The sequence below is a fragment of the Notamacropus eugenii genome, chromosome 3 (genome assembly GCF_028372415.1).
Source record: "Notamacropus eugenii isolate mMacEug1 chromosome 3, mMacEug1.pri_v2, whole genome shotgun sequence".
Classification (NCBI taxonomy): Eukaryota; Metazoa; Chordata; class Mammalia; order Diprotodontia; family Macropodidae; genus Notamacropus; species Notamacropus eugenii.
The window spans coordinates 370,522,436-370,541,156 of record NC_092874.1 but is presented as its reverse complement, the minus strand read 5'-3'; the positions used below and the strand labels follow the sequence as shown (position 1 = coordinate 370,541,156).

Sequence of the window (18,721 nt, the reverse complement as noted above, 5' to 3'; positions counted from 1 at the left end):
CTGACTCAATGGACTGGTTATCTAACTGTATCATATTCTGGACATTATTCATTTTTCATCCATCTAATTTTTCCTGTGTGAATTGTCAGAATAGTAACAAATCTTATTAAAGAGATCTTAAAGGACTTTCTGGAGTTTGATGCTCATATGATTAGAAAAGACATGCATCTGGAGAACCTTACTATTTATAGTGAATCCCTCTTGCATTTGGATTATATGCAAGTATTCTCTAAGCCTTTGACAAGAAACAACTCCTTGGTTTATATCTTGCTTAATGTTAATAAACAGTATTTTAAATAATAGTAATGAACTAAACTAAAATAAATAAAAAATAATAAATGTATTTTTAATAAAAATAATAATAAAGTTACCACTGTGGGAAATCCGGACAAGGAATAAACATTTATATTTTGCTTGCTGTGTGTCCAACACTATGCTAAGCACATTTACAAATATTATCTCAACTTATCCTCATAACAACCTTTTGAAAGATGTGCTATTATCCTCGTTTATAGTTGAGGAAATGGAGGCAAACAGAGATTAAATGACTTACCCAGGGTCATGCAGTTAGTAAGTGTCTGAGATCGGATTTGCACTCAGTTCTTCCTGAATTTAGGCCCAGTACTCTATCCACTGCTGCCTGTAGTTGTATATGTCAAAGAATCTTGTATGTTTTTAATATATGAAAATATATTTTATATATATGTTTTTAATATATGCAACAAGGAGGGACTCCTTGTTGGAGCTGAGGATTTAAAGCTACCTTGTGCTCTATTAAATAAGATGAGGTTTTGTAATTAATAAAAAAACACAAAAAGTGGAGCATTTTATTCTTTGTGCCCCTGTGTGTGAATTGTGTGATTACCAAAATACAATCTAACATAGAGTCATTCATGGAAACTGCTCCCTTTCTCTTTGCAAATTCAATGAAAATATACATTTTCCACATATACACATAGATCATTCTTGCAAAGATAAAAAATAGGCATATGGATTGGTAGTTCTTGTTCTCTCAGTCACCTTTGGGGGATATTAACATTATCTGTAATTCTTCCCATTTTTTTGTTATCTTACCCTTTCTCAGACATCTTGTAAAGCAATCCTTCAATATTTTCAAAACTGGGTTACCTTGAGCTGATATTTTCATTGTGTACTTGACCTTCTCCAGCTGTTCTCCTTAATTTCATATCCCAGAGTTGCTTTTTTAAATAACAAGCATCTATGTAACAAAGTCCAAATGTAGTTTTCTTCTCTTACTTTTTGGTGAAAACATATTGTTATAGGAATATTGACAAATGTGTTCAATTTTACATCCAATATTGTTCTCCTACAGATTTTAATCCATGAATGTCCTTGGGATATGTGGGTTATTTGCATCTTATGCCAAGTAGACTTGTTTTCATTTCCACTACATTTCACTCTTTTAATAGATATGTTCATAGTCTCCGCCCCCCCATCCTCCACCATGTTGTTGTACAAATCAGGTTTGTACACCAAACCAAAACCACCTTTTATAATTTGTAATTTTATAATTTTTAAACCCTCTTCTCATCCTCACATTTACATTTTGTATTGAACTAAATATTGACCTGATTTGAAGGACTCTGTCAAATTCTTTGTGGTCTTTCTCTTTATCTGCAATACTGATTGGCACAAAAGGTAGATTTGTCTTCATGCTGGTATTTTTCCTTACGTGGAGCATGGCCATTGCAAGATGAGAGGACTTTGCCCTGAGAAATGGTGTTTTATTGTCCTTGGGTGCACAATAAAATGCCCTCCACCAACTTCTTTGCCTCTCAAAGACTCTGTGATGTATTTTCCATTTAGCTGCAATTTTCTTTTATCTTCTGATTTTGTTCATTTTGAGAATATTGATATATAGGTAGTTCATTTATGACACCTTCTACTCAAGGTCTTTTTCTGATTCTTATTACTAGCACTTTCTACCTCCTAAAATCTTCCTTTTACTTATTTTAAGCTCTTTAAGAACAGGGACAAATTTTTGTTTTCCTCTGCCTTGTGTGTACTAAGTGCTTAATGAATAGTTGAATGACTAAAAAAGCACTTATTAAGTTCCTCCAATGTGTCAGCACTGCATTAGGTGTGTACTTGGGGTACAAACACAAAAGTGGCACAATTCCAGTACTCAAAGAACTTATATTCTAATAGGGAAAAAAATCACATAGTGAGGAGTGGCAGCCAGGGGAACACGTTTTGGTCTAGGGAGTCTCAGAGATGGTGAGCAAAGTCACAGGACGGTTAATTATCAGGCATTTCAAGGAGCAGTGACAGTATTGGTCTATTTATATACAGACACACATGTACATATATGTGTATATGTGTGTTTCTGTGTATATATGTATATGTGTGTGTATGTGGCAAGATGCCTAGTATGCATGGTCCAGAATTGGCTGGATATAGGGGGTTAAATGAGTAGGTAGGTAGGGTAGGTAGGTGATGCAATGGATGAAGCTCTGGACCTAGACTTAGAAAGATCTGAGTTCAGATCTAGTCTCAGACACTTAGCTGTGTCATCCCTGGCAAGTCACTTAAACTGTCTGCCTCAGTTTCCTTATTTGTGAAATGGGATAATACTAGCACTTAGCTGCTAAGATTAAAGTAAGGATCAAATGAGACAATTGTAAAGTTCTTAGCACAGTGCTTGGCATAAACACCATCTGTTAGCTATTATTACTATTATTATTATACACTCTCCAATTAGGACATCTCAGCCCCAGGGCAGAGTTCCGAAGCTGTGTGGATTAACTCCCCTAGGGAGGAGGGGCATGGCCTTTGGAAGTCCAGACAGGCAGTGCTGTTCTAGGTATAAAGCAAGGGAGATGGTGAGATGCCAAGGGTGGATGACTGGATGGAATGTGAAGCATGGTCTGGGGTTGATTTGCACTTGCTCACTCAGTCACCAATCAAGACATCTCCGCCTCGGGGTGGAGTTCCAAAATTCCAAGTGGATTTACATTTTATTGAATTGAATTGTTTCTGAATATTTCAAACCCCTCAACCTTTAAGAGTATCTATAGTTAAGTAAACGTTTGAAGACATTTCAAAGGATGGAATACTTTCCCCAACATTTTACAACTGTCACTGTTGCAGCAGAAAGATGCTGCACAAGATTAAGGGTTATTTAAACTGTTTTCATTCTTCTGTGGGTTGCTAAACTAAAGAATTTATGACCAGGGGTCAGCCATGGTGAATATCTTCTCTGCCCTTAGCTAGGATGATCCTCAACTAGGATGATCCTCAGAAAGCAGCTGTATTCTATTGTCTGGGCCATGATCTAAGCCCTTCCAGCATGTCAGAACTTGCCAGAGTATATACTCCCTTGGCACAGATTCAAGAACCCAGTATCACTTCCATACCAGGATGAGATATCAGAGTTGAACTATGTGAAAATGGTTGAAATTAAATCTCACCATTTATTTTTTCCTCAGAGAGTCATACCACATAGTAAACTGAGCTGTGTCTGAGAATCTAAGTTTTGGGGTATGTTTGAGGTATGTGAAATGAGGACATTTGAAATTAAGCTGGTTTTTTCTCTATTTTTTTTTTAAATTCGAATATTTGTTCATTCATTTCAGTTGTGTCCAACTCTTTGTGACCCTAATTGGGGTTTTCTTGGCAAAAATATTGGAGTTATTTGCCATATCCTTCTCCCACTGTTTTTACCAATGAGGAAACTGAGGTAAACAGTTAAGAGACTTGACTAAGTTCCCATAGGTAGTAAGTATTTGAGGTCAGATTTGAACTCAGGTTTTTCCTGACTCTAGACCTAGTATTCTATCCACTGCACCATCTAGCTGTACTTAATGCCATATAATTATAATCCCTTGAACTTTATCCTTCAAGTTCCTAATGACCTCAAAATGTAAGTTATACATCAGTGGTCAAGTCCACCCACAGGTCTTAACAAGCAAGTTTTGGCAGACAAGCATGTCCCACACTGTCAGGAAGTCCAGCATGCATTGGCAGGAATATGTGTATGTAATATCTTGTTTACAATATGATACTATACAGTTACATATCACAAGATTGTGTCATCAAAACACAGAACACTCTCTAATGCACTTATACAATATTATATGTTATAACTCCATTTGATGACATCCCTCTATGAGATTCTAAGCTCCAAGTGGAAAGTAAGATGACTTATGTAAGCTGTGTAACTGCCACAGTGCTCTACAATTACTGATACTAATAAAGGTAATGAACTAGAATAATGACTCTAATTATCAAATTTTTGTTAAAAGGTTGAATGCTTTGTATATAAATTGCCTTGTGCCATCTATGAAAATGTTTGTAAGACTAGATAAATACTTTAGAAAGTTAATTTTCTCCTAATCAAAAGAGTTTTGGCTCACAATATGGGAAGTAGCCCATTCACTAGTTTGTCTAAACTAGATGCTTAACAGAATTGGGTAACCTCCTAATTGTTTCTCAAGAACAAAAGAATGGGCAAGCAGTAGGAGAAAATACCCATGAACTAGGAAGATCAAAGGAGGTCATCCAGTGATATCATTGTTCATTTTCCCACTTAGAAATATCAATAATTTCTTTCTTTAGGTCCTTTTTTAAATTTTCCATAGGTTCCCAAAGTGGGTGATACTGACCCTTGCGGGGCCCTGGAATGATCCAGGGGGGCAATAGTTACCTTGGGTGCAATTGAGGGGGTATTGAATAAAAATAAGAAGGCAGTGGAAGGATAAGGAAAGAGGAGAAGAAAATTTTGAAAAACTGTTCATACATGTTTTATCTGTCGTGTAACAGAGTTGAAGTCATAGTGATTACATTATTTTCCAAATAAATGCTGAAAATACAAGTGACCGCCAATCAGTGGTCAAGTTCACCAACAGGTCTCAACAAGCAAGTTTTGGCAGGCAAGCATGTCCCGCATTGTCAGGAAGTCCAGGATGCATTGGCAGGAATATGTGCATGTAATATCTTGTTTATAATATGATACTATACAGTTACATGACATTAGATTATGTAATCAAAATTTTAATGTAGGAAAAACCCCACAAATATATAATAAATTATTACATTTAAGATGCATCATTTAAATATATATGTATTTTACAATTTTAAATTATGCAAATTTAAAAAATTAAAGGGTTAAAGAAAGTAAATTTCTGGGAGGGTGCTAAGCAATTTTTTTAAAGGGTGCAGTAGGCCAAATAAGTTTGGGAACCTTTGGTTTAGAGTTTTAGACAATTTTCATCTCTAAGTTATTTCTAACAGAAATTAGTCTTTACCTCTGTACCTTCTTTGTACATTTCTACAGGGTCCAAGGGGACCCTGTAGGTATGAATGGTCACACTAGCTTCTGGAATAATGGTCAGATAATTTAATAGTGAGTCACTAAGATATAGTAAGAAAACCATTGAACTTGGAGTCAAAAGACCTGGGCTTGAACCTCAGTTCTACCATGTACTTCCCTGAATATAGTTTTCTCATATGTAAAACAGATTATAAGAACCTGCAGGTGTAATAACCAAATGGGAAAATGGATATAAAGGAGCTTTGTAAGTAGTAAAGTGTTCTATAAATGAAAACTACCATTAAGGGCCAAAATACTTTATTCTCCTTTTGTGGTTGATTCTAGGGAAAGCTCATTTCTTGTCTCAGAGGAGAATGGCTTTATTCATTATGAATAAGAGGCATAACAGCACGCATGTTAGTTTATTTTCCTGATACCGTTAACTTCATGATGAAAGTTGAACAACTGTCAAGAAACAATCAAAGGAGATTCATCCAGGATTTGAAGTCTTCTGCACAATTTGCGTGGTATACATATAATCTGTGCTTATTGAGGTTTTTTTCTCCTAGTTAATCTCTAACCATCTCATGAGAGCTAAATAAATATAAATCACTTACTTTGTACAAAGGCTTTGAAATTCTGTTTAGGAGTCAGAAAAGATTCATCAACCAGTCTACACATTGTGAAAAGATAACAGAAGAGGTTTCACGTTGGCCATCATTTAGTAGGTACCATTTTGTGGGTTTTCCTAATTACACCGTATGCCTTAAAACCATGGCTGTTTTGAGACGTAGCTGAGCTGTAAAGTGGGTGCTGCCCAGACACCTATCATTAATATCACTATGGAATCTCAGCAGTATTGAATATTTCACTTAGAGTACAACCTTTCTCCTAACAGAAAGATGAGTTTATTGAGGGGTTTTCTCAGGGGAGGAGGGTGATTTCCTCTAAACCTATCTATTTCTGTTCTTCCTAATTTCTTTGATTTTACTTCTACAAACTCTAAATGTAACCAAAATACATACAATAAAGAAACAAATCCGGGACACAAAAGGCTTATTTACTGTACTGAATTGGTGATGTTTCTTCTTCTCTGGCACCCTCCCAGGAGAGTTCACCAGTTTAAACTTTTTCACTGCTAGACAATTCTTTCATAATACAGCTGCATGTAAAAGGAGTTTGGGTTATTTTCTTCCTCCAAGGGCAGTTTCCCTGGGTTCCTTCACTACTTAACTTCTTCTGTGTCTCTCTCCCCCATGTGCCCTTCTGTCACTGAGGTCTGGCTAATCAGAAAGACTGACTGAAAGACTGGCTTCCTGGACCCTGCAGATATATATATGTGTGCGTGTGTGTGCATGTGTGTGCGTGTGTGCGTGTGTGCGTGTGTGCGTGTGTGTGTGATTGATGAGTAGTGAGGATACTTCGGTTTGGTATCTAGCTTGATGTCACAAAATAAACTTTTACTGTGCTCTAACTAATCAATTTTTACAAATTGTTATCAACCTCCACAGCAGCTTTAGCTGTTATTACAAGCACTTGGTGCTTCTGGTAAATATTCTGGAAGGTTTTCAGTTTTGACCATTGGAGATTCTCGCTCTGCTTCCAGCTGCTGGATCTTCTTTTCCTTTTCCTCCAACATTTCTTCTAGCTGATTGATCTTCTCTGTCTGTAGTGAAACTTGTGTAGACAATTCCATAATCAGACTAATTCTTCTATCTCCCTCTTCCACAGGTGGAAGACCTCCACAGGACTCTTCCAGAGAGTTTTCTTCTAAAACAAACAAGAAAAATAAAGTTGGAATAGTTTTAATTGGATTTCCTAAAACCCAAAGATAAGGAAGAACAAAGAACTGCATTTCTCAGTTCTTAAGAAAAAAATGGAGGAAACAGAGACATCAGCAGAAAGGAAGAACCAATCATTGTTCACGTCAAACTTTGTTGATGAAAGGTAAGCAGTGCCATACTTTAGATCACTGCTAAAACAACTAGTGAGAATTAATCTTTGCTGACTCCTGGGGCCTGTAATTCATCTTAACAATGGTTAAGACTAGAGATAGAATTAGCATATTAAATTTTAAACAGTCCACCCCAAAGTTCCTCAAAGAGAAAGCAATATATGGGTTTCATAAGAGTCAAGATCAGGCAGAAAAAAAAACTAACCAGTTTAAGCTTCAATTCATTTTTATTCAGTTCTAGTAAAAAATTTGTCTTGGCCTCTTTTCAGATAAAAGTGTTAATGATAAGCAAAATAACTCTCCTGTTAGTATCAACCCTTTTACTCTCAAGAGCTCATATTTATATAACAGTTTACTAATATGATCTAATTCATTCTTCCCAGCAAACCTGTAAAATGGGCAGAGTTGGTATTATTGTCTATGTTTTACAGAGAAGAACACTGAAGTTTGTGCAAAGTCAAGCAGATGTTCAGTAGCTAAATCGGGAATTGAACCTTGGATTTCTGATAAGGTCCCACAGGGTCTTTTCAGGAATTTTTACTCTCACTTGACAGAGTAGGGAATAATTTCATATAGTAATTAAAGGACCTCTAAGGAAAGTTTCTCTAAGCACCACCAGCCAGAAAATGCAAAGATCCATTTCTTAAAGACTTTCAAGTCTCTTACAAACTCTTAATACAATGCATGTGTGTTCGTCCTTCGTTGCCAAAGAAGACCATGCCATCAGAGAAATAATGATATGACTTGCACTTGACTTTATTTGAGTGAAGGAGGGCTACACATGCCCCTGATAGGGGTAATAACTTATTCCTTTTCAATAGGTATCAAATCGGTTGAGAACAAGACCCTGCTGAAAACAGGAACCAGGATTAAGGCCCATAGTAAGAAATTATAAGGGTAGGAATGCTGCAAAGGTGATGCTGTCTTGTTCTTCCTTCACAATTTTGCATGGGTCTGGAGAGGCTGCAAGGCTGCCCTCAGGTTTACCTAGCCCAAGAGTCCAAGCATTAGAATCACTTCTCTTATATCCACAAAAAAGCATCGATCAAAAATAGGAAAGCTAAGCCAAAGTCTCAATAGCAGAATTGTCTAGTTGCAGTTAAATGGCTACTGTATGTTAAAAGATGAACACTATAACTACTGTAGTGAAAAAAAAAATCACCAGTGTTTGTATAGCATTTCCTGGGAGAAATGATTATGGAAGTGTGGTCCCCCTTCTACTAATGAAAAAATTGAGGCTCAGAGAGCTTGTATAACCTACACATGAGGAAGCAGAGCACTGATGGGAAGTTGTCTTTTGAGTCTAAGTTCCATATTCGTCCTACTTACATCCTGCTTCTACTTCTTATCCAAGTGTCAATAAAAGTATACACTAAATAATGAAATCTTTAGCTATGAAAGCAGGTTTTCTAGGGTAATTAAGGCTTTATCTCTAGGGAGGTAAAGCCCCATAGTTCTATGGCACCTATAAAACTGCTAAATATGAGACAGACTTATTACTAGAGTACAAACCTGCTAATGATCTAAAATGTATTGGGGAAAGGGAGGAAGCAAGAAGGAGGAGAGGAAGAGAGGTAGGATTTGCAGTTCCTTGTGTTAAATTAGTAAATTTCTCTAGGGACAATGTGGTAAAAATAGAGCATATTGAATTGCATAAACAACAAAATTCCCTGACCTTTAAAAAATTAACTAGAGATAGAATTCAGGATTTTACTAGTTAGTTAGATAATCAGTGAGCATTTATGAAGTGCCTACTAAGTGCCGGGTATTGTACTGAGCCCTAGGGATACAAAGAAAGGCAACTGACGGTGACTTCTCTTAAGGAGTCTAATGGGGAAGAAAACCTGCAAACAACTATGTGTAAACAAGATATGCAGAGGATAAACTGGAAACAATCAGTTGTGGGAAGGTACATATATTAAGGAGGATCAGGAAAAGCTTCCCACAGAAGATGGGATTTTAGCTGCAATTTGAAGGAAATCTAGGAAGCTAGGAGATGGAGATCAGAAGAGAGAGCATTCTAGGTCTGGGAAATAGCCAGAGAAAATGTCCAGAGTCCAGAGATGCAGCATCTTGTTGGAGGAACGCCAAGCAAGCCAGTGGCAGAGCGTATGTGGTGGGGAGTAAGTTTAAAAGAAGACTGGAAAGAGAGGAGGAGGCCAGGCCATGAAGTGTATTGAAAGTCAGAATATAAGATGCTAGACATGACGGGCACCCATTGTAGTTTACAGAACAGAAGGATCACATGGTCAGATCTGAGCTTTAGGAGGATTAATTTGACAGCAGAATATGGATTAGAGTGGGAAGAGACTTGAAGCAAGGAGACAAACCATCAGGCTAATGCAGCAGTCCAGGTGTGAGGTTATGAGGACCTTGCTTTAGGATGGTAAGTATCAAAGGAGATAGAAGTTAGGAAGGTAAGCAGGATTTGGCAACAGATTAGCATAGTGGATAGAACATTGGATCTGGAATCAGGAAGACCTGAGTTCAAATCTAGCCTTAGACCCTTACTGTGTAATCTTGGGCAAGTCATTTAACCTCTATTTGCCTCAGTTCACTTATCTATCAAATGAGGATAATAATAGCACCTCTCTCCCAGGGTTACTGTAAGGATCAAATGAAATAATCTTTGTCAAAGGCTGCAGAGGTCAAGAAGAGTGAGGATTGAGAAAAGGCCATTCACTTTGGGAATTAAGAGATCACTGGTAACTCTGGAGAGAGCAGTTCCAGTGGAATGATGAAGTCAGAAGAGTAAAGAGTTAAAAAGAGAATGAGAGGAAAAGAAGTAATGTACTATTTTCTACTATTTAAAAAGTTATTAGCAGATTACTAATGGAAAAACACTAGTTTTTGAAAAAAGTTTGAAAAATTTTTGAAAATTTCTGAAATTTTTTTTTAAAAAAATTACTAATGGAAAAAAACTTGGGAGAGTTTGTTAAGATTTTTTTCCAATTTTCAAAAATCCTTTGAATAGATCATAGTTTAAGTAAGCATCTTTCTTGAAAATCAACTTCATTTATTTATTTATTTTAATCTTACAACTTAAAATAACTTGTAGCTTGTAATTACCCAGGGCACAGAAATAAATATGTTTTTCCTAAAATGATGCTCCAGGGCTAACTTGAGACACAGTGGGTATTGGTTTAAAAATGACAGTATTAGGGGATTGTCCCCAAGACAGCAAATAAGAGAAGCAGAAAACCCTAACACTCTCTCACAACTATTCCAGCCAGGATAAGAAAAGACTACCAGACTGAGAAATGATGACAAATCCAGGGATAAACTACAAGAAGTGAATTTTGCTGGTCCAGGTCCACATAAAGAGACAGGTAAAAGTGTGGGGGGTCCTTGAGAATGCATCCAGCCAGAAAAATGCAGCTGAGGAGCACAGTTTAAGGAAGCCTTATTGAACCAGGACCAAATCAGGGAAATCCAGAGCCTATATCTATATACCTATATACCTATATACCTATAGGTATAATCTTCCTAACCCAGAAGCCTGTTGGACTAGGATTCAAATGGCAACATTGGATGGTGTGGGGGCATTCCTGACATCAGACTGCCCAAGTGCAGATTACCCTTATATTCCCTGTTTTGTAATGCTTTCTGGAGCAGCTTGTGACAATCTTGACCATGTCTTGAGTATGGCTCATTCCTCAGAACTCAGACAATACAGAATAATACAAAAAAAAGTCCCCACCATTCCTTCCAGAAGTGCATATGGACTGGTCCTGAAACAAAGTCCCAGCTGGTGACTGGTTTTATGGAGTCATAGACATTCAGGACCCAAACTGACGATAAGAGTGACTCCACATTATTTATAAATAAAGCCTCAAATAAATGACTGAAATACATGATACAAGTGTTTAAAAGTGGTTATATAAAACAAAGAGAGCTTAGCTCCTTCCCACCAAAGAATGGTTACAAAAAGGATATCAGGAATAGCTAGTGAACTTTTTAAAAAATCAAAATAAATATTAAAAGGAAATGAAGAAGTTATTGGGGTAAACAAAAACCTATTACATTGGTAAATAAAAATAGATTATTAAAAAGGAAAATAGGTAACCCATTAACCAATCTGATTTTTTTAAAAAAGGGAAAATAAGTCACTAGAATAAAAAATGAAATAGGAGAAAATCAGGACAAATAAGGAAGAAGTAAAGGAAATTATTAGAAATGCTTTTGCAATTATATGCCCCCAAACTGACAATTTAAATGAAATGTATGCATGTCTTTAAAAAAAGCAATTGGAGGAAAAGAATATAAAAGAGAATTTAAATGACCCAGAATAGGAAAAGATACTAACCAATCCATAGATGAACTCCCAAAGAAAAAACCCTAGGACCAGATAAATTTACCAATTAATTTAATCAGAACTTTCAAAGAACACCTAATTCCATATTATATCAACTATTTACAAAAATTGGAAAAGAAGGGGACATGCCATAGTGATTCTACAATACAAATATGGTTTTGTTATCTAAACAAGGAAGAAATAAATGAGAAAAAGACAACTATAGATCATTATACCTAATGAAGAACAATATAACAATTTGAAATGAAATATTATCAAATAGGTTTCAGTAGTACATAAAAATTGTACAGTATAACCAAATAGGATTTAGACAAGGAATTCAGGGTTGGTTTAATAGTAGGAAAAGCATGAACACAATAGACCATATTAATAAGAAAGCAATCAAAATCACATAATTATATCAATAGATGCAGGAAAGCCTTTTGACAAAATACACTACTCATTACTATTGAAAACACTAATAGGCCTAAGAATAAATTGACTGTTCTTTAATATGATAAATTTGTTGTTGAGTCATTTTCAGTTGTGTCCAACTCTTCATGACCCGATTTAGGGGTTTCTTGGCAAAGATCCTGAAGTGGTTTGTCATTTCCTTCTACAGCTCATTTTACAGATGAGGCAACTGAAACAAATAGGATTAAGTGACTTGTCCAGGGTCACAGAACTAGTAAGTGTCTGAGCCCAGATAAAGATGAGATCAGAGAGATGAGTCTTTCTAACTCCAGGCTGGGCTCTCTATCCACCATGCCACCTTGTTGCCTTAATATGGCAGCTAGTGTCTAGCTAATATCAAGAGCTAGCATTATATATGATGGAGATAAACCTGAAGCCTTTCCAATAAGATGAGGTGGTGAGCAAAGATGTTTACTATTACCCTTATTATTTAACATAGGGTTAGAAGTAGTAACCTGTAGCAGTAATACAAGAAAAAGAAATTGAGGCAATAAATACAGCAAAAGAGGAAATGAAATTGTCACTTTTGCAGATGCTGAGGTAACTGGATATCAATCTGGAATAAACTGGGTTTAGACCAAGATCTTACGCTATGTGCCACAATAATGTCCAAATGGATGCACAGAAGAGAATTCAAGGGAGTTCAGAAGAAAACATAATCAGGATAACTTTAAAAGTAGCATATCGAAATTATTATCCATGTAAAAAAAAAAAGAAAAGCAAGTTGCATGTAACTGAGATGCACATTTTCACATATAATTCTCTTTTTATACAAATGAAAATGTTCTTTTTTGGTGATTGTTAAATCTGAAATAAAAATAATTTTTAAATGGTGGGATTATTATGAGCAACATTATAAGAACAATTTGGAAGCAAATTTGGCACAGCACACAACTGTTTTTAACCCATTGTGATCCTGCTGTTAAGAAATGTATTAGTCTTGCTGGGAATTTTGAATAAGCATCTGTAGCCTGAGCTCTTTGCAACATATCAATGAGGACAGCCTCAAAATAGGGGCAGCAGTATTAATGCAGGCATCTTGGGTTGAGAAAGAACATTGAAGAGGAACAGGACAGAACATTTATTTTTTCCAAATAAAATGTCTATTTTTAACCGTAGCAGTAGTCCAGTATTGTGAGAAAGCACTATCCTGAATTCAGACTAAAATTACAAGGTTAAAGGTATGATGGTGTTAGGGAAATAACGTAACTGAACACAGAGAGGCTAATATAATAACATTTAGACATCTCAAGGGAAATGAGGAACAGGCCAAGAGAGAGAGGAAGGCTGTTTGTTCGTGGGAGGAAAGGAGGGAGGGGGGAGAGAGAGAGAGAGAGAGCGAGAGAGAGAGAGAGAGAGAGGCAGGGAGGGAGGGAGGGAGGGAAGGAGAGAGAGAGAGAGAGAGAGAGAGAGAGAGAGAGAGAGAGAGAGAGAGAGAGAGAGAAATGGATGACAGCATGAAGCTATGACTTACAGTTTACCTGATCTTCCCTATGCCTAAGATTTATTCTCTAGCTCCACATCCACAAGGGACATGGCCAAGACGAGTGTTTGAGGAAGTAGAAAATAGGTGACATGTGAATGAAATGGATCTTTCAGTATTTCTACCCAATATGAAGTAGTAACAGGAAACTAAAAACTAAACAAAACAAATCCCAAAATACTCATCAGTCTTTCCGGATGTTCTGGAAGTAATTTAGCCAAGTTAGGACTGACAAAATTCTGTAGAGTTCTAGTCAATTCAGAAGGAAAAAACAAAACAAAACAAGAGGACCTTTTCTCTTACTAACATTTACTGGATGTGTTCAGAACATTGTAGAAAAAAGTAGATACTCCATGTAGTCGTGTGATACCATTTCAAAAAGGGGTTTGCTTAGTGTCTAAATCAGGCTGCAAAATCTGGGAATAGGTATAGAATTGTAGAAGACCTCAAACAATGTTTCTAAACCACTTTCAAAGTTCACAAAGTACTGTCCTCATACAGGTCTGGGAGACTTTTATACTGCAAATATTTTCTTCATTTTGCAGACAAGGAAACTGAGACTCAGTAAAGTTAAGTGACTTGTTTCTAGGCAAGATACTAATATCTCCTAACTCAAAGGTCAGCACCTTTTCTACTATCCTACATTACCTCATGGATGATCTAACCCAGTAGCAGAGCCAGCTTGAACTGGCTTACAAGCCCATTGCTAAATTTTCAGTGTAAGCCTTGACGCTGTGGAAATTGGCAAACTACAGATCACAGTTTGAATTATTGCCTTGGAAGCTGTCCAAACTTAAGAAGGTGATGATGAAAATGTTAAAAATGCAAATTAAACTTAAAAGTGTGTTGTGTAGACATGTCCCCCTCCGGAAAACTGATTGTTAAATCAATATACACTCAATCCAGGTCTCCTGACTTGAAATCCAGATGTATACATATGTATCTGTGTGTGTAGGTATGTGTGTATATGTATAAACATATATGTATGTATATATGTATATATATACATATATATGCGTGTGTGTATATATATATATGAAATTTCTGCTATACCACAGGACCTCGGAGGTGATCTACTCTAACATTTAGCCAGGGTTAAGTTATGGTAAGGCAGGTTCTTCAGCATCTGAAGCTGAAAACTCAAAGTTGAAATCAAAGACAGTCCTATATTCTGGGAAGCTGGTTCCTGTAGAACGTAGCTAGCAAACATGCAGAATTCCACATTGCCACACCAGCATCCCAAATAGAATATTGTATTGGCCAGTTTTACAAGCCTCTCAATTATCTTAATTCTGCCTATTTGGTCCCTGACAAGGGATATGTTTGCTTCCTCTATCCCTGATCACATTTACTGTTCTAGGCAAAAACAAATTAAAACAACAATAATAACTTTTCCTCCCATGATATCCTCACACACTCTTTTCCCTAATCAGATTGACTTGAACCCATTCTCATTTATCTCTTTAGCAGCCTCTTCTACTGTATCTCAGAACCCACTTATATTATGCTCCTTACTACAGGCAACCTCTTGTCTCTTGTTATAATCCAGTCAAGAAATCACTTTGACTATTTGGGGTGCCCAAAACAAAAAAATTGATTGTCAAAATATGGCAATGTCAACAGTAGTAGACAGTGTCATAAAAACTGCAGCAAATCTCAATGCTTATCCCCTAGTGTAAAGTAAAATCTGTCCTCTTACTCTCTGACTCAGGAAAGTCAATGACCTCTCATAAACTTCTGGACAAGTCAAATCACTTTGATTATCATTTCTCATTATACCCTGATGGAGATGGCGTAGGACTATGAACTCAAGAGACTTGGGAATAATAGTTGGTTTTCCAACCACCAAACCTACTTCCATCCCAGCCCCTGTAGCCATCACTGAGGGGAGAAATCATTAAGGAGAAGGGACCCACCTTCCTAATTACCACCAGCAACAACTGCTGACGAGCTACAACTAACAGGCAGGTGAATTTTCTCGGAAAGCTGACTGCCATTGAATTTATTCTGAGGGGCTGGACCCTAGAACTAGACAACTCTAAACACCAGCTTCACCATCATCAATAGGAAGAGGAGCTCAGAAACTTCTTTCTCCCTAGTTTTTACTGGCTTAAATAGTCCTCCAAAGTACTGACAACATTCAGGAGAGAGAAGAGATGAGGACCCTCATGCCAGAGGAGGCAGGGACAGTAGAAACCTTTTTATATGGTAGCCCTTTCATTCTCAATTTTTAATTAATCCTTGGCAACACATGTTCCAGGGTGAACCCACTTCCATATGTCCTCTACCATTTCTACAAATGCTCTTTCCATGTTTTGTCTTCAGTTGAATTGTGGCTTCTTCTAATAATTCCACTTACCTTGAAATATTCTGCAATGGAGGCCAATCAATGGCAATTATAATTTGGGACTTGAAGTTTGAGGTGTCAACATTATTCCCAGGTGTAGATAGGCCAGTGAAAATTAAGACAAAAGTTTAAAAAAGAGAACATTGAGTAATGACTTAGATCATCTCTATCCATATCTAGCTGTCCCAGTAATGGTACAACAGGGAGGACACCATGCTTGAGAATCAAATCAAGGACTTGGCTTCAGATCTAGACTCAAATATTTATCACTGTGACCTTGAAAAGTAGCTTCATCATCTGTAAAACTGGTTTGTTGGACTAGATAGCCAGTCAGGTCCCTTACAGCCCTACGATCCTGTGTTTTTTACTATTCAGCGATTTCAACGTCTGCATCAAATTCTTCTCTAACCTGAGTCAGTTCCATAGTGACTAACATCTGCTGAAAATCCTATCTCAGAATTCCTCAGTTTCAATTTTATTTCTACTCCATTTCTATTTGGCTCACCTCAGAGTTGATCATCTCTTAGAACTGTTCTACTTCCAAGATTTTGAACTCAGAAATTCTCTTGAACTCAGACAATCTCTTATGCCTCTATTTCTTCCATGGCCTCATGAGAAGCCAGAGGTGGAAATGAATGAACTCATTCTTCACTCTCTTTGCCACTTTCAGTTTCCCAAATCTTTCCTATTTCTCAGACTATAACTTTCTTAAATACTGTATGGCATAATGATAAGAGCACTGGATGTGAAGTCAAAAGATCTGAGTTTAAAATCCAACTTTGCTGCTTACTAGTTTCAGTTCCAATTTATGCACTTACTAGCTGGGGGTCAAGTATTCACTGTATGGGGACAGCTTTTGGGCTATGTTTTCTAAATGGCTACTTTAGTGGAGTGCTCCTCAGACTAAGAGAAAAGCTGATGAGGATCATAGACTTCATTATGGACTTTAATTGGAAAAACTGACTTTCAGGCTACTTTTGACTCTAGACCCTGGAACATGTGTTGCCAAGGATTATTTAAAAATTGAGAATGAAAGGGCTACCATATAAAAAGGTTTCTACTGTCCCTGCCTCCTCTGGCATGAGGGTCCTCATCTCTTCTCTCTCCTGAATGTTGTCAGTACTTTGGAGGACTATTTAAGCCAGTAAAAACTAGGGAGAAAGAAGTTTCTGAGCTCCTCTTCCTGTTGATGATGGTGAAGCTGGTGTTTAGAGTTGTAGAGCTGTCTAGTTCTAGGGTCCAGCCCCTCAGAATAAATTCAATGGCAGTCAGCTTTCCGAGAAAACTCACCTGCCTGTTAGTTGTAGCTTGTCAGCAGTTGTTGCTGGTGGTAATTAGGAAGGTGGGTCCCTTCTCCATAATGATTTCTCCCCTCAGTGATGGCTACAGGGGCTGGGATGGAAGTAGGTTTGGTGGTTGGAAAACCAACTATTATTCCCAAGTCTCTTGAGTTCATAGTCCTACGCCATCTCCATCAGGGTATAATGAGAAATGATAATCAAAGTGATTTGACTTGTTCAAAAGTTTATGAGAGGTCATTGACTTTCCTGAGTCAGAGAGTAAGAGGACAGATTTTACTTTACACTAGGGGATAAGCATTGAGATTTGCTGCAGATTTTATGACACTGTCTACTACTGTTGACATTGCCATATTTTGACAATCAATTTTTTTGTTTTGGGCACCCCAAATAGTCAAAGTGATTTCTTGACTGGATTATAACAAGAGACAAAAGGTTGCCTGTAGTAAGGAGCATAGTATAAGCTTCTAACACCAAGGGAAGGAATAGGGAAAGTAGCTTCCTGGGGGAAAGGTACACCCCTATTATATATGTGAAGGACAGCACCCTCCTTATACTTGTGTGTCCCTGGACTACAACAATCACTTATCTTTAAAAATTGGAAAATAAAACCTACCTCATGTTTATTGGAAACAAAAGTTACCCTGTAAACTTTAAAGGCATCTAAACAGTATGAACTAAACCACGTGGTTAGTCATTCCAGTGAGGCTTTGGATACAAACTTAGAATATGACCTTTTTAATCCCCAATCTTGGATGACACTTTCTACTTTTTTTCTATTTTTTTTGGACTTAATTTTTGTTTCTGGGCTATAAATTATCCCTGGAAAAAGTCACAAAACGATGTTATTTGAGTCCACTAGAAATCTATCCCATATGCCCCCAATGCTGGTTGGCAAACCTTTTATTCATTTCTAGAGGACTTCTGTTTAAATTCTTCGTGGCTGCTATTCCAAACCTCTTCTACGCTTCTAAAATCTCTGTTTCACTCGTAGGACACAACTTTGCTGTGCTTTAAGCCCAGTACTGCTGCCAGCAAACATCTCTGGGGAGGGGAAAGTGGGAGCAGGCTCAGATGATACAACTGAGACAAGCAGGGGAGACAAGAGCTGGTGCATCAGCTTCCTTATCTCTTGTTCCTGGTTCTGGTCCACCCCAAGTGTGCACAAGCTCAGTAACAAGGTGAAGCATGACCCAGATGGATACCAAAACCTGTGAATGTTCTTAAATTCCACACAATGGTGACTCAAGGGAGGATTCTTAAGAACAACATGACAGACTTCAAAGCCTCCCTTGACGCCTAGTCCCTGCAGTCTCTCCACCCCAAAGAATATTGTCTCCCCTCATCTGTGCTGTGCCTCACACTTCAGTTTTCACTTCCATTCAGCTTTTAGTTAGCCAGAAACCTTAGGACTCTTCTCTGGAGAGTCTGAAGAGTTTCACTGGCCAAAAGACCGCAACCAAGTAATCAGACTTTCCTACCTATAGATATGCATTATAAAAACAAGAATTCACCAGTGGACTGGGACTAGTGAACATCATATGTCCAGAAGAGATATTGCACCCAGCAGAGGGATGACCTAGTGAGAACAGTATGATG

The 18,721-nt window shown here is 37.3% G+C and overlaps 1 protein-coding gene across 1 annotated transcript in view; it reads right to left on the bottom strand.

The window, feature by feature from the left end:
- Positions 1 to 5,675: 5,675 nt before the first annotated feature.
- The window catches only part of CCDC192 (coiled-coil domain containing 192), a 352,874-nt gene continuing 339,828 nt past the window's right edge, over positions 5,676 to 18,721 (bottom strand). Inside the window, exon 7 of the mRNA XM_072597419.1 lies at positions 5,676 to 7,042. Coding sequence (XP_072453520.1) covers positions 6,789 to 7,042 — 254 coding nt within the window. The 3' untranslated portion in view covers positions 5,676 to 6,788. The remainder of the gene's footprint in view (positions 7,043 to 18,721) is intronic.